The sequence below is a fragment of the Falco rusticolus genome, chromosome 7 (assembly GCF_015220075.1).
Source record: "Falco rusticolus isolate bFalRus1 chromosome 7, bFalRus1.pri, whole genome shotgun sequence".
In the NCBI taxonomy this organism is placed as follows: domain Eukaryota; kingdom Metazoa; phylum Chordata; class Aves; order Falconiformes; family Falconidae; genus Falco; species Falco rusticolus.
Genome location: NC_051193.1, coordinates 72,420,516 through 72,436,879, shown reverse-complemented (window position 1 = coordinate 72,436,879; position 16,364 = coordinate 72,420,516). Strand labels below are relative to the sequence as shown.

The window sequence follows — 16,364 nt, the reverse complement described above, 5'->3', positions numbered from 1 at the left end:
GACAAACCACCACGTTTCCTGTTTTACATAAGAGTGCTTCATTAGGACATTTCATCCTTCTAGAAATGCAAAAAGAAAAATAACAGTGCATCAAAACCGGATTATCCTTCTGCAGTGGTGCAGAAATATTGCACTTAACCACTGCAATGCATGGTGGAGCAGCTTGCCACCACAGAAAGTAGTCAATCAGAGGAGTGCAGAGGCACCCCTTCTCAGATACAACAACAGAGTAAAAGGGATAAACACCATGCACTGCATAGGCCCCTGAAGGTACGAGGTATCGGTGTGGTGGTGAACATCCAGCTTCCTACTGCACGTCTTGGCCGGCTGTTTCAGGAAGGCGTATTTCCTTTCAGCTTGTGACGCAAAAGAAAAACCTCTCTGGAGGTTTTAGTCCTACAGCACATGCTGTGGAAATAAACACTGTCTTCCCTGCCACTGGAGGTCTTCCTGCCTCGGAGAGCAGGATTTTTGCTTCAGTTTGAAGTTACCCAGTAGTTTCCATTCAGGGGAACTACCCTAAACCAGGGCCTGTAAAAGACCCAAGAGCTGTTTTCAGCAGGTAGAACAGTTTCCCACCTCGTACCTTTTTCTACAAACTAGAGATAATTCAAATATTAATCCATGTTCTTTATGCTTCAACCCAAAGGCCTGCACATACACTGCACAGCAGTTTGCAAATGTGCTCAAAGCAGAGCGACAGCAGCACAGAGACTTTCTCGCTCTCATGGGTGGCTACGGCAAGGAACTCACCTTGGTCAAGCCTTATCTCACATGAGAAAATTGTATGCAAACCCTCTGGACCCTGCACGCTTGCACATTCACAAAATAAAGCCGGAGCTGCCTGGCGTAACTTCACTATTATCTGTGCTTGTTAGGTTCAGCGAGCACGTGTTGGCCTGCACCTTCCTCTGCTGGTCAGACACGCTCCGAGGCGGGCACAGGGGACGTGACCGACATGCTCGCCGGGATCCCAGCGCATCAGCTTTAGCATTGGCCAGAACGGGGTTTGAGCCCATATGGGTAACGTGTGACCGCGCACATGAGATTGCTGAAGTCTACAAAACACTCAGCTAAAAAGGACCTTCAGACACGAGACCCAGAGAACATGGAAATTAAAAGACTGAGAAAAAGATGTCAGGTTGAAAAAGTGTCTCACCATTGAGGGGATGGCTTATGGAACGAGACAGGTGCAGACAGGACGAGACAGGCCAGAAGCTGGACGTAAAGAAATGTGATGGGATCGTGAGGCGGTTCACAAAGACAGGAGACAGAAGGGGGAAGAGAAGAGATGGGTATCCATGCACACCTGAGACCTGTGCCGAGGCAGCTATAGATGAAGGAGACCTCGGCCTGACGGGGTCTAGTGGGCACAGTCCGGGCTGGCTGTCTAGCACACAGGCGATGCCGGCGGTCCTCTCCCTGCACCTGGGCAGCGTGCCCTCGGGAGACCTTAGGTGCTGGCCCTCTGGCAGCTCCCTCAGCTTTGCATTAGTGACCCCCTGCTCATCCTGGCAACCTGTCCTTGAGACTGAACTCTCCGCTGGGCTCTCCTTAGCAAGTCCTGTTGGGATCTCTCTACCAGGAACCAGAGACCCAGCAGTTTGATTTTCCTGCTTGGAGGCTCGGACCTCAGGAAAAGAGGGTTTCTTTCTACAGGCCCCAGCAGGTGACTGCGGAGACTGTGGCTCAAGTAGGGCTTTTGTTTTGGTAGTGGGTGAGAAGGAGGCCAGCGTGGGTCTATCAGGCAATGGCTTGGGAATGTCAAGAATCAGATGTGCTCGGTTTGATGATGCCAACTTGCTGTGGAAGGACTTGGGAGATGAGCAGTTTACAACTGGCTGAAGCGCTGGCTTCACTGGAACATTTTCTTTCACTGGTAGCTTAATCTTCTCAGCATCTGCTGTGGAACTAAACTGTGTCTTCTCTGCCACTGGAGGGCTAGTCCTCCCGTCAGTCAGCATTTCGGTGGAGTAACCAAGGTACAGATTTTCCCCTACAGATATGCTCCTTGACATCTTAGCCCGGAAGCTGGTTGTGGGGTTCATGTAGGACTTTGGTTTTGCAGCCCTGACATCTTTGGCCAGCAGAGCACCAGATCCATCCATCTTCAACATACTGGCTGATAACACCCTGCAATTGTTAGGTCTGGGATCCTTCTCAACCACCAAAAGAGTCTGAGGACGCTGCTTGGCAGAGGGTATCACTCCAGGACCCTTATCTGTGAAAATTAAACAGACAAACATACCAAAAATAGACAAGAGCCTGCAGTGAATTCCAAAACCGGCAAGTAACAGAGCTGCTCTGGCCTGTTGTGCCTCAGCTCAGCCCCTGGGAGAGCTGCACAGAACCACTACTTCAGGTGAGTGTCACCAAGCCTCACAGGCTTCGTTTTTAGCCCATCCCTCGCCCTGCTCGCACACTGCTGCTTACCTGACAAGAGAGACTTGCTCTTAAAGTGTATGGCCAGAGGACCTCGGACCACCGTGACTGTTAACTGAGAGGCCGGAGGAAGAGGAAGCAGGCAAAAACTTACATATGATGTTGCAGTGATTAGGTTTATTTTTTTAAGAAACAAACTGAGTGCTTATTGATCATTCATGAGTTGATTGCTGCAAAAATGGAGTTCTTTCACACAGAGGGCATGGATACAGTCAGCTCCCTGTTGCATCCTCCATCCCTCTTTCCTCCCCACCCTGGGGAGCTTCTGTCTTGGCCTGGAGCAACCACCCACAGCAAGAGAGAATTTCTTTGCAAATAGTTCGTGTCACCCTAGGCATTGCTCCTCCCACAGCTGCCAGACAAATATCAGAGACTGATAATTAGGAGATCAACATTTGCATTACAAATTAAAAATGTCTTCCCTTGACAGGCTAAGAGTTAGAAGATATGCAAAGCACATAGCTCAGAACACAGAAAGACATAAGCTTAATTTAAAGTCTATTCAAGCTCAAATCTCCCCATTTCATTCTCAGGTTTACACTATTCATTCCAACCTGTGTCCTTACCCTCATGAACGAGGTCATGAACTGACTGGGCCTTTCTCATCACGGCATTCACAGGGCCTTCTGCAAAGGATGCGGTAACCCGTCCAGGAGCCATACCAGTTCTGCTGGCCTCCAAAGCTGATCTGCGCCTTTTCTGGATATAGACCGCCCGATTTGAATTTACACTCTCCAGGAGCTGGCTGCTCTCCAATGCATCACCAGGATGGTTGCTGCCATTTTTCAACAGGTCTGGTGTAAACTGATTGGTCTGTGTCGGTGGCTCAATGGGCTTTGAATCCAGTATTAGATTTGATGAAGAGAGTGACAATCGTCTAGACAACACGATAAAGAAATCCCGGTTAAAAAAAAAGTATGTTGCCCTGCAAAAACAGGCATAGGCATTGAGCCAGTTTCTCTGGGATAGAGAGCCCTTCCCTATCTGGATTCTTCTAACATCAAAAATGCCCTAGACTGTTACCGCTTCATTCTATGCATCCCTGGAAGCACTGGTCTTCAGGCATTTAACCTTAGGCTGCACGACCACAAATAGCATTGGGTCACTGTTTCCAGGGAGCACGCTGCAAAAGGTGAAGGCAAAAGAGAAGGAAAAATTCCAGGCAGAGGGAAGACTGGGCAAAGTCAGGTCGGGTCTCTTCTCTCAGCTCATCTGACTAACAATGAAATCTTTTCAATTCTAAGACACCCTAAGAGAAAGTGATTATACTTTCCTAACATTATGAACTAGGAAAGGGGATCAGTACCTTCAAGAGGAAAGCCTAATTGCCTCTCTCTCTCTACTTCAGACAAGCACAGTGGGCTTCCTTCGGAAAGCAGGCAACTTTCAGTCTGGCATACTTGAAAAGCTGAACACGTTAAAAGCCCAGAGGTTTTCATAACCTAACACTACCTTTCTTGTTACATATCTTTAGATCACCAGTGAATTCCTTCCCTCACCACTGTAGCTCTCTCTCTAGAAGCTTACACAATAGCTAACCACTGGCTTTCCTCCCAAACATACAGCCCCAATGAGAAACAGACTAAGAGGCACTCCTGACAGCAGCTGAATACAGCGATGACAAAAAAATTTCCCTAACATGGTATTTAGACACAGCTGGTGAACCATAGAAGATGCACTCAAATCTGCTCAGTCCTGTACAATGAAAATTAATTTGAGCTGAGATTTCAGGTTGTCATTTTAGAGAAATACAGGAGTCTCTCCGTTTTAAAAATTTATGAACCTAAATTGATGCAAGTATTTACCCCATTTTTTCTTCCTTTTTTTTCTTTGTTTGGTTTTTTTGGATTTTTTTTTAAACAAGGGAAACAGCTTGGAGAGGCCTTTTCATCAGGTGCTTTAGGGTTAAAGGTTTTCTGGAAGAATAGTATCTCCATGGGGCTTTGCATGAGCACCCTGTGAAGGTATGGGACTCAGAAAAAAAGCTGAGTAAGAAAGGGCTGTAAAACAAAGGGAAAGTTGGCAAGCCTACTTTCATTGTCCAAGCTGAATGAAATGCAAAAGAATAAACAGAGCATAAACAGTGAAAAGTAAATTAGGTGATTCGCGATTCCTCCAACTTAATCAATCAAAGCATTAATCATTAAACAATTAAGCACATTGTTGGGAGAGAAAAAAGAACAAAACAACAGTGTTGCTTTAGGAAGAAACACAACAGCTGAAGTGACATGGGGTGGCATACGCAAATCACGAGGGTCTGCAGCCAGCCTGCCAGGCGCTCTGCTAACATTTCGCTGTGCCTAGGCACACCAAGGGCAGAAGTCTGCTCAACTGTTTTGATCCAGGGCCTAGCACGACACCTACTCACGCCAGTAAAAAGAGACAAGACAGAAACAGTGAAAATAAGCAGAGTCATACCTGAGAGCCGGGGACTGGGAAAGAAAGCGAGAGGAAATGCTGAGGTTTTCAGTTCTTTCCAGATTCCTACATGAGCCACCTAAAATTTTGGTCAAAGGGAAGAGAAAAAGGGAGTTACAGAACAAACATTCTGACACGTGCATTTACTTATCACAGACTATCAAATGTTCCCCCATATCCACGGGGATTTTTCTGAGTTCAAACCACAGAGAATCAAAAAATTTCACTGCCTTTGCCTTTTCTGTCCTACTTAGGTTACTCTGCCTTAAACTGCTACTCTCCCTAAGGGTACGCCTCCTCCTTTTTTGCTTCCCTTTGTGTCCTATCCTGCCTGTAGGACTGTGAGGCACAGGCATCAAGCAGAAAACAAACCAAACAAAGGCGGGGAGGGGGAAAGAAAACCAGACAACTCACATAGATAATGCTGCCTGCAACCACTATCAATTCTAAAAAGATACGCTTTGTTCTGGAGTTGGTCGATAAAAGACTAACCAGCTCCTTTGCCACTCTGATGTCTCCTCTTATTCTCTCCCTCCACCCAGCATTTCAGCCTTTTCTTTTGTGGCACTTGCTATGCCTTAATACACCACTAGAGGCCACCACATGTCACCTACGGGGGTGGGGGTGGGGGATGAACACAGCTAAAACCTTCACGTGCAACAGGAAAAACTAGTCCCCGCACAAGAGAAGAGGATTCCAGGGCCAACACTTAACCCTGGCTGACCCAGACCCCAGCCTCACCTGCACAAACTTACACAGACCGATGGAGATGAACAGACGTCGCTCTTCAAGCCTCTCTACATTGGGTCCCCATTTTTGCCCCCTTGTACACCCCCCTCCACAAAAGCCTAGCAGAACTTGTAGCCTGGTTTGATTTATACATGGGACAAACCTGGAGTGACCTCCCAACGTCCCCCCCACCAAGCAGAACGCCATACCTCTCCCATCCGTGCTGCCCAGGGTCCCAAAATGCTGCTTGAGGAAGTTTTCCTGATCGGGTATCTGGGGGATTTCTCCCTCTGGCATGCTAGTGCCCACGTCCTCCTCTCCTTCCTCTCCCTCCAGGTCCGAGATGCCATCCGCACTTAGGGGCTCAGTGCTTTCAGAATCTGGGGAGGGGCGGGGTGGTAAAAAAAAAATGCTGTAATAGCATAATCATGGTAACATTAGCCAGGTTACAAAAAATATTCAGCAAAGATGCTAAGTGGACCCAGAAAGTTAAAGCGAAAGTCAGCATTCACTGTAATTCTCTGATCTACCATATCCCCCAAACAGCATAGCCCATGGGATTATCAATACTAACTCTGCCTCCTTACCTAGCAAGGGAAAAGAAAGCCAAAGGTGCACAAGGAAAGCACACATTAACCAATTCCTGCCTTGACAGTGGCTTCACTGAAGTGCCTGTTAAAACGTGCCCAAATCTTTACAGCAATACCAGCAAAACTAACAGGAGAGTGACCTCATTTCAGCTCATGAAAAGCATCAGGTCCTAGAGATCAGGAGAGCAACTCATCAACATGGCACACAACGAGCCCAGCTGGTTTCTGCACTGTTCCACATCACACAAATACATTTATAACGTCTTTGCATCTTACCTTCGTTCGGATGGTCTGGGCTGGACAGACGACTGCTGCTGTAATCTACAGAGCAGGCGCTGTCAGGACTGTGTTTGTCTGGGCATCCATTACCGTGATAACCTCTACTTAGCTTCCCGTGGGGCAATGCTTTTACCTGGAACTCACTACGAGAGAGACAGGAAAGATACAGCACTAGAAGTGATACTTGTTTTACATGTAAAGCAGCACAGTCTTTACCTGTGTTAGCAACACCTTTGATTACAAAAGTAAGGCTTTAAAAAGAAGTTGATTTCTCTCATCATTATGCACTATATTTTTTGCATTTCATTAAGCTTGGACAGTGAAGTCTCAAGGGGACTGTCAGACTTCCAGGGCACTGCCGGTTTCCCATGATTTTCAGGCACTAGCACAGCACCGCCCTGGCCTGATTTCCAGCACAGGTGAGGAACACATGTAAAGGTCTACACCGTGAAAAAGGGACTAAAACCAGGCTTGTACCTGCATGATAGAAACTCCAGTTTGCCATAGATTTGAGCCCTAATATACTATTTTTTCCATGTTTATGCCCGGCTGCTTTGGGCAACTTCTGTGTTGCAAAACAGAGAAGATTCTGGGTTTGAACAAGACTAATTTACTGAAGAATGTCTACAAAAGTTCAATATTGTAGGACAGGGCTCCTGATGACTGTTGTGATTTCACGAGTTTTATTTTGCCAAATGACACCAGCACCGTTCTTTTGCCTGATGCCTGAGGACTTCAGTTTTCCACTTTAAGAAATACTTTGCTTTTAGATGTGCTCCAATGCAAGGTGGGGGTGCAGAAGTCACTCAAGAGAACTGAATGCCCATTACCCCTGGCAGCATGTAAACTCTGTATACATTGAGATGCCTCCAGTCTATATCCACCATCACCGGGGGGGCTCCCTTTCTTACATCATGGAGCAGCACGTGGGTCTGCTCTGTCCAAATGTATCACAATAAAATTAAAATTGTAAATAAAAAGAAACTGGGAGAAACCTAGTAGCTTCAACTGCAAAATCTTGGCATGCACTCTTACATAACAGCCTGTCTAAAGCTATCAGCCCACTCTTTGTGACAGAGCAGGAGGAGACAGAGGAAATTAAACAGCTCTTAGTTAAGAAGGGAAGGGAAGAAAAAAAAATTCAGGGAAGGAAAAGAACTGGAGCATAGAATGAAATGGGAAAATTAAGTGAGGGTAAAACTAAACCAGAAGAAACAGCACAGGAAGAAAAAAAGGTCTCCGCTGTCTCCAGTGTTCTTTTCAATTTCATCTATCTCATGGCAAGCCATTCTATTTCCCACAAAAGGGTCATCACATATTACATTTGTTAAATTCTTGCCCAATTACGTTTGAAAGTGTCATAAATAATAGCGTCCTGTCATTTCTCCTGGGCAGACATTTCACTGCCACATACACATCACTGTTGGGTGGGTTTCCAGCTTCCAATTTTTCCCTTGCTTATTTCAACCCAGACAAGGGAGAAAGCAAAAAGGCTGCTCCGAAGTTGTTTATTCCACAAAAATAAAAGCTTGGAGGAGGCTGCTAATGTGCAGTTTCCTCAGAGGAAAGGTTATTTTAATGGTGCCTTCAGATTCCTTTAGCATCAGGCTGGCACAAAACTCTCAACTAAGCATGCCTGCCATCAATCAGACAGTACATCAACTCATTCAAGTTACCACATAAGCTCCAAGCAAACTAAACCAGAAACATCTAAGCCATGCACAGCAGAGAGCTTATTTTTAACCTGCTAGGGTCTGTGGGATGGATTTCATCTTGCTCAGCGTAGATTACACATTCCTCACTCTCAGAAGGTTCCAGCTCCTGAGAGAAAATCCCGTCTTCACAAGAGACAAGCCGAATGACTTGGGGTCGCAAACAAGACCGGTTATCTTGGGGAGGTATTGAGCTGCTAACCTGGTTTAAAAAGAGAGAAAACCAGATATTATCGGCATTTTTCCTGAAGTCAGCAAGTGCTGTGCAGAGCTAGAAAGTATGCATTACAACACAGAGTAGGAATAGATATCTGAGATCAGAGCACACAGCACTCCTATGTCTTTCCTGTTCCTTATTCACTAAATTTGACAGACTACTGCTGTAGTTTCCCGTTTGCAGTCCCTGAAAATTCTCCAGTAAAGTACTGGGCTCCCTATCCCTGTCTGGCCAGACATCAGTAGTATAATCCACGTGGCAGCAGGTCCTTCCATTACCTTTTAAACTGGTCAAACATTATTCAGAGAAGTCTGCAAGCCACAGCTGAGAAACACTGAATTTACTGCACACAACAAGCCCAATCTTCTTTTCAGTCATGCAGTTATTTTACATACATACACACACACACATATATATATATAAAGGAAGGAAAAATTCTAATGCAGTTAGGCACCAGGACAGACTGCTACCAGAATGAGCTTTCTGTGGGATGAGTGCACATTACTTGCTGTGACTCACCAATACAAAGATTAAAGAGAACTTAATCATCTAACACAGCCCACAACTAAGGGCATCATGTGAGCCACATGTCAGTCGCTACTGGAGTCAAGAAACTGCACCCCAGTGGAGTGAGCTAACAGGTAATCACGTACACATCTGAGCTCAGCTTCGTTTTGCCATAAATAATCAATGAGCTAAAAGAAAACACAAGGTCTTGCCTGTCATTAGAAAGAAACCTTGATTCCACCTGGGCTCTGCTATAAGATGGCAGCGTCACACATTGCAGGAGGACTAACTGCAGAAGAGTTATCTAAAGAAGTTTCTCAGAAGGCAATTAGAGCCATCTTTAATGATATTAAGAACGGCATCAGGTAGTCATAAATGGAGGTAATCATAAATAGAGGCGGGACAGATGCGCTCAAGAGTAGATTCACCTCCTCAGAACAGTACTGCCCTTACTTTGTTGATGTGCACAGGAAGATCTGCCTGCTCTTCTCTGTCATCCCCATTGCTGTTCTGAGACAGGGAGTCTCGACTCGGGGAACGGGAAACAGAGAAAGACTCCAGCTGACGCAAGTCAAGCATGGACTTCACAGTCATCTCTATGTTGCTGGTTGGCTGGGACCAGCGCCCACGCTGCCGGGGCATCTTGCTCGCTGGTGCCTCTGAGTGCTGCATTGCTGCTATCTCTTTAGCCTGAGGGAAATTGAAAGAAAGAAGGTCTTAGGGACTGAGTTCTGCTGATGGAAAAACAGGAGAGAAAACACAAGACCCACAGAAAAATGCAATTATGTTCATCTCTATAAAAGCCTGTGAGACAGCTTAAAATTCCTCCCTTAACCATAAAGCATTGAGAAAATGTGATACTTTTGTTGCTGCTTCTTGCATAACTGAACATTTAAATGCCTCACTCGGATCCAAGTATATGATCAGCTTCAGAACCACAGAAATGAAGGGGCCAAAGCACAACAACTAATAGAAAGATACCAATGTAAAAATCCCAAGTGAAACTGCCTCTTAAACTAGGTTCCGTTTTACCATCCTCAAGTTGCTCTTCACAGAGAAGCTTCTCAGTTTCCCACCGCACCCTTCATTCACACCAGTGCAAATTAAGTTTTTAACCTCCACAGAAATTTCTTTTCCAGTTTCCCTATGACAAGAAATACAATTTAAAGGTTTAGCAACTCACCCTCCTCATTTCCCAATGGGAAAGGCTTCTTGAGAGGGTAAGGTCTGGGTCTGGAAATGTAAAAAGATATGTACCTAGTTGACATCCTTGGCCAGCAGTCCAGCTTTTTAAAGACCCCTTACCTCATCTTTCCTCAAAGGCAGCATTCCTACACCTTCTGAACCAGCAGACCACCATCAACACATGCTTTCCCATAGACTACCTAATGCTTGTATCAAAATTTTAATGGAGACATACTGTTTTATGTAAGATTTTCCCTAACTCAGCTGACCCACTGCAGGACATTTGCTGCAGCGCAGTCGCCCACCAAAGGCTTGAGAAAAAACCCTGCTCTAATACACTGCAGCATCTGTGGTAAAAGTACCTCAAATTAGTAACGGTAATCTCTACCATACGTTCTGTCAGACATCTCTAGAATCCCCTGTGAGATCTCTTTTGGCTTCTGTGGATTCCTAATAGCTTGTAGACCCAAGCCCAGGACACTAATTCAAAATTTGTTTGGCCAGCTGGAACCAGCAAGAAACTTGGGAATTTAACAGTAATTTCTGATCAGAGAACTCTGAAACGCTCCCCTCTTCAGACTCAGGAATGGGCAACTCCACATTATGCACTGGTGTCGATCCATCAGTCTCTGTTGCGGTCCTTCTCTTTCTGCCCATATCTTGCTATCCCTAAGCCAGTGTCTCTCATCTTCTTCCCACTTTTCAGGCCATTTTTCTCCATCTCTGCCCATACCCCTCTCCCATTTGTACCTGAGTCTCTCTCAGTGTTGCAGTCGGACTGAATATGGAAAGACTGCAGCCCACGTAACTCATCTTCATCATTCCCTTCATCTTCACCATCCTTGTCACTGTCCGATGAGAGTGCAGGCACAGAGGACAGGGCAGAGATGGACTCGTGCCTGGGAGGTAGGAATCAGAAGGAGTATTATGGTCTGTCTCAAGAACGGCACACCATTTTGATCCTTACGCCAGACAGTTCTCCACCTTATCCCCACCCACACTCAGCAGGCTGCCTCAGCTCCCCCCCGCAGCCCTCCCCCCAGCATAAACCCACCGCGGAAACAGGGCAAGCCAAGCCCCGCACCCAGGCGTGTGGAGCCTGCCGCAGCAACGGCCTCGCACAGGTGCGGGGACGACAGAAACCAGAACAAAAGTAAACGGGTCTGAGAAACTCAAGTGGAGTGAAACTTGGCCTTGCATTTCAGACCCCGCCAACTGATAAGGTCAAGATGGCAGAGTGTATTTGAGAGGCAAATATTTTCCCCACCCTTAAGCATTTCCTCTCTGGAAAAGTTTTACACATCAAAACCACCACAGAGATACTCCCCGTTTGACAACAATCGGGTATATGGCAAATTACCACATAAGAGGCAGGTTTGTACCACGGGCTGCACCGGGCAGAACCTGCAGCTGCAGCCCACGCGCTCTAGGAGCACCCTGCTGCCCTTTTTAGCCTTCAGGCACCAGAAATAATGTAAAACACGCTTGGGGCAGGTCTTTAATCAAAGCCTATCACACAAGTGTTCCCACACAGAGCTCAGAGGCACTCCCAGCATAGAATTCCCCAGCACCAATCGAGGAGCTTACCAACACCAAGCTCTGTCTGTCTTCCCTCCTCTTGCTCTTCCCCACCCTCCCCTCACCCCTTCAGCCAACAGAACCAAATCAACTAACCCACTCTGGACGGTAATTGAACAAATAAAGAATCCCCAACAAGTAAATCCGAGCAGCACCCACTCCATGGCCTTGAGCTAGAGTGCCAAACTCATCATTAGTGACATTTATAGGTGTCACTGGTGGGTGTTGAGTGCCAAGCATTATTCATGAATTGAAAATAGCTCATCCACCAAGTACAGAGCGGCCTGGCGACAGAGCAGCTTCTGCTGCAGCTGACAGACAGCAGGCAGCATGCAGACACGGTGAGCAGTAGTTACAGTGGTTTCCCATGTAGTGGCAGAACATTAACTTCCATTTTATCAGGAGTGGCTGAGCCACAACTACCCAACCCTTTCAGATGAGCTTTGAGGTGTTCTGGAAAAAAGAAGGGTGGAACTGACTATAGCCTGCCGAGCCCTCCGGTGAAACGGCTCCATGCTGGCTGTCCTCATCTACTTCTGACATTTGAGTTTGTCAGTCTCTTCAGCTTCTCTGCTCTCTCTTTGGGTGTCCATACTGCCATTCTCAGGTTCTTGTGTCTAAGCAGGGGAATCCCAACAAAGTTCAAGCACCAGAGCACGTTTGAGGTGATGCCTGTTCCATGCTATGAGGTATACTACATTTATATACAGCAGGCAATGTTAACTTCGTATCAGTAACTTTGACAGCATACTTCTGCTTGTAGCCATCACGGTGGCTGGAGGAGCTTATTGAGGAAGAAGGGTTGGATTGTTATAGACATTTCAACATCTAACTGGTTGAACACCTCACTATGATGAGGTGATACAGCAAGGCAAGGCTATATGTTTGCTGAACGCTGCACGTACTGTCTTCGGTGTAAATGGAGAGAGGTTGGCTTCTACCAATGTGTTTGTGCTACAAATAGAAAGATGGCCCCTGTCCATCAGACGGTGACTGACAAAGTTAGTAAGTGGAGAAAAAGTATGCTCTGACATCCTCAAAGGAGCTGAGTAAGAGAATGCAAAACATGTTTTGGAATTTGGATGGGCTTCCTTCATACCTCACAGGAAGTGCCAAACAAATTATGAAGTCACATGTGTTTGAAACAAACGTAAGGTTGTCTTGCATTACCGCAGCAAAAATATCACGCCCCCTTTCCACATCCTCCTCTTCACAACTCGAATATCCTTTTCCAACTCAGTCCTGTGACTTGAAGGGAGATACCTGAATGGGGTTTTCAAAAGAATCTTAGGCCCACTGACTTGAAACCGAGATACTCCTGAAAACAAAACCTAGGTTCACAAGGTCTTGTGTGTTTTGCTTGCCCAAGCCAGCCCCTCAGCTTGGACCTAGCTACTTTCTCCTTTCGTTCCCTGCCTTCCCCTGTGTGCTCTGGATTTTCTTCTAAGCCACTCTGTTGCACACATCTCCTCAACACTCTTCCTTAGTTCTTGTTCATGCTTAGATGGCAGTCAGAGTAAGGTAGGGTGAGGTTGCAAGCCCAGCAGCTGCTTCCAAAGAAGCACCACATGAGAGCGTTTTGAAAGTGAAGGAGTAAGACTTCTGGGTTTTGCCAATTTCGGGCTGAGAGCAGGTTCAGCCAAACCCCAGCAAAGCATCATTATACCCGAACAAGCGTTTCTGAGCAGTTATTCCAGAGTAGCATGTACAGACATGTCCAATTCTCATGATACATGTGACTCAGAGCAAGGATTTTAACTGTCCTCGCTCTTGCCGCCTTCCTTTGCTGAGGGACTATCCCATCCTAGTACTACGTCTGGATCTTTTTCTGTACAGACGGGCAGAGTCAGTTGCAGCTCCCGGTTTCTGAAGGGTCTGCCAGGACACAGTCAACAGCAGGGAAGGACCTTCAGTTAGAAAGTCTCCAGGACACGTATGTAGACTTAAAAGTGCCACATCTTTATGGAGTTCTAGTATTAAGACATCTGATATTAGGTACTCTATTCTTTTGCATACCCTGAATTCAACTCTTCTTTCTTTTCTTAAAACAAAACAACACAAACAAGAATGGCAACTATCCATTTAAAGAGGTATTCATTTAAAGAGCATTCCCACTCTGATCTTGTGCTACTTAAACCCTCAGCTCTAGGGCTGTATTTGTCAAACTGCAACATCCTGTGTGGTAGGGATCACTAGCAAATTGCCCCCCTCGCCCTGCCCAAATGACTAAGGGTTTTAAAAAGAAAGTTATCCTGCTTTTCCCCACAGAAAGATCACAGTGTTGCTGACTTCAGAGTTTTCCAGGTGTTACAATTGCGGCAGTTCAGCACAGACTCGGACACCACTTCTGATCTGGCATCAAAAGCCTAGCCCATTCTGAGCCCTGGAAGGCACACAGCTTTCCTGGACTGGACCAAAGCCTGACCGAGAATTTGATAAGGAGTATTTCTTTCCAAATATATCTGACAGCACACAGTACTTCTTCAGCATACATATATAAGTTTTAGCCAATTTAATTTGGATAACATTTCTATCTCCTGCTATTTACACTAGAGTTTCAATGAAAGTCACAGAAAGGGTGATTTTTAAAATTAAAACACAAAAATGTAAATGCTTAGCCAGAACACAAGTATAAGCCCTGCAAACATTCCACAGCAAAATCAGTTTAGAACTTCCCTTCCAAAAATTTGAGACAAGCTTTTCCAAACCACAAATGCATACTTGGATCAAAATCAAAACCCCATTAAAAGGCCTTTACATGGTTCTTTCTCTGAAAATATAAATGCCTCAAAATCAAAACGTACCAGCAGTATCAGCTGGGTACAAGTTCTGTTCCCCCGAACAGTCAAGGCTCCTTATGTTCAGCAGACAGGAGAAAAGCACACATCTGCAGTTACCACAACCAGAACTGAAAGGCTCTCAGGGGCACTATGGAGAACGATGGGTGATACTGGTCAGATGAGTTCCAAAATGATCCCATAAAGGTGAGTCGGCAAAATCCTTCAGAGGAGAAACTTTAGACTCCCTGGAAGTTTTTGGTGGGACGAGGACAGAGCTAGGACTCTTCAGTTGGGGGAAAAGGTTATGATAAAGGTTTACAAAACCGTGGGGACTACAGACAGCTGGATGCAGAACAATAGTTCACCAAAGCTCACAATATTCAGAAGCAAGGAGCTTTCAAACCACACTCCTGCTAGTTTTGTTAACAGAGACAAAAAAAAAGTCCTTCTTTCCATCGCAGTGAACTCCAGGAACCTGCCACCAAAGGAGGTTGCAGAGGCAGACAACATTATGAAGTTCAAAAAGAATTTATACAAATTCAGTGGAGAATGGGTCCACAACCAAATACTAAAAGGCAGAGGTAGAGATGTACCTCTTAACATCCACGATGTAACAACGTGCATGAAACAAACGGACCCCAAAGGCTCATATAGCAAGGCTCACAGTTGCCTCACTAAACAGCATCTCCCATTGCCACTGTCACAGGCAGAATATTGGGCTTCATGGAGCACTGGTACGACCCAGCAAGGCATCTCCTGTGTGCTCCAGATGTTATTCACCCAGGCCAATCCCTGCCCTGCCAGACACAGCCGGATAGGGACAGCACCGTTGTGAACTGGAAATCTTAAGCTCCCCACTGCCACCTCTGCTCAGTTTTGCTCCCCCAATATTACTGTGATTATTCATCCTGTCAGTTCATAACATGGAACTAGCAGAATGCGTTACTTTCTGCACCAAACCCTAGCAATACTGTTTCAGAGAAAATCTAGCAGAACAAATGACATATCACCAGGCAGGGAGCTTTCTTATACTACTGTGAGTCCTGAAACAAGGTGCAACCCAACTCTCCACCGCAGCCTACACAGACAGACTTTGAAAACACAACCAGAACAGGTACAGGGCATCTAGAAAACCCATCTTAATCAAGTTCATTAGTTTTCCTTCTCCCACCTCAGTAATGCTGGTCCAAAAGGCTCTTCCTCCATCTTCAGTCCCAATCCAAAATGCTCAGGAGTTATGTCTTTGCTGATCTCCAGTGACCACAGTGGCCGATCAAAACTGAAAACAAGCTTTCAAAGCTAACCAAACAAGTAGATTCCAGGCTTGCAAAGAGGTTACCAAACAAGTTTAATAAAGTTCTGGGCTTGGCGTGGCACTAACACCGCCCTTCAGCAAGCGTCTGTGACGGAAACAAGTATCACCTAATGTGGAAGAGGACTGGGGTTATCTGTCACAGGCTGCGCCTCGGTAGGGTAAGGCTGCAGCTGCTGGAATAATGGAGAGTCTGCTATAAAAAGCACATTGCTTGACAGCTCCAGAATTTTAGCTAGAAAAAAGGCTTCCTGGGTTCTCCCAGCATCGTTGCCGAAAGCACTTATTAGACAAGACTTGTCGGAAGAACGAGCAGGTCGAGACGTTCTCAAATGGAGCTATGCAGACAGGCTTGTTTCAACATCACTTGCTACCAAGCGAGTGGGAAGGTCCTTGCAATACCACAACAACCAATGTGGTAAATCCTCCAACACTTCAGCACTTTTATATCCAGAACTCAAATCTGTAATCATTTGGAGGAAACTTGCGGGACACAGTACCAAAACCCCGTGTTTATCCTTCCCTCCTTACTTTTATCCCATATCAGCTCGGTCAGGACTCCCTCCTGCATTGCTTATGGTTGATTTAGTCTTAGCTGTTTACTAACTACGGAGA

At 45.9% G+C, this 16,364-nt stretch overlaps 1 protein-coding gene across 5 annotated transcripts in view; it reads right to left on the bottom strand.

Moving 5' to 3' along the window:
- The window catches only part of MAPKBP1 (mitogen-activated protein kinase binding protein 1), a 103,928-nt gene that overhangs the window by 7,682 nt on the left and 79,882 nt on the right, over nucleotides 1-16,364 (bottom strand). For 3 of the 5 annotated variants that reach the window (XM_037394569.1, XM_037394571.1, XM_037394570.1), the window contains 9 exons: nucleotides 10,830-10,978; nucleotides 10,078-10,127; nucleotides 9,348-9,584; nucleotides 8,203-8,372; nucleotides 6,456-6,601; nucleotides 5,799-5,969; nucleotides 4,861-4,939; nucleotides 3,009-3,319; nucleotides 1,160-2,221 (listed from right to left, as the gene is read on the bottom strand). In XM_037394569.1, the coding sequence (XP_037250466.1) occupies nucleotides 1,160-2,221; nucleotides 3,009-3,319; nucleotides 4,861-4,939; nucleotides 5,799-5,969; nucleotides 6,456-6,601; nucleotides 8,203-8,372; nucleotides 9,348-9,584; nucleotides 10,078-10,127; nucleotides 10,830-10,978 (2,375 nt within the window). The remainder of the gene's footprint in view (nucleotides 1-1,159; nucleotides 2,222-3,008; nucleotides 3,320-4,860; nucleotides 4,940-5,798; nucleotides 5,970-6,455; nucleotides 6,602-8,202; nucleotides 8,373-9,347; nucleotides 9,585-10,077; nucleotides 10,128-10,829; nucleotides 10,979-16,364) is intronic. The other 2 variants (XM_037394572.1, XM_037394574.1) reach the window with 2 other exon arrangements.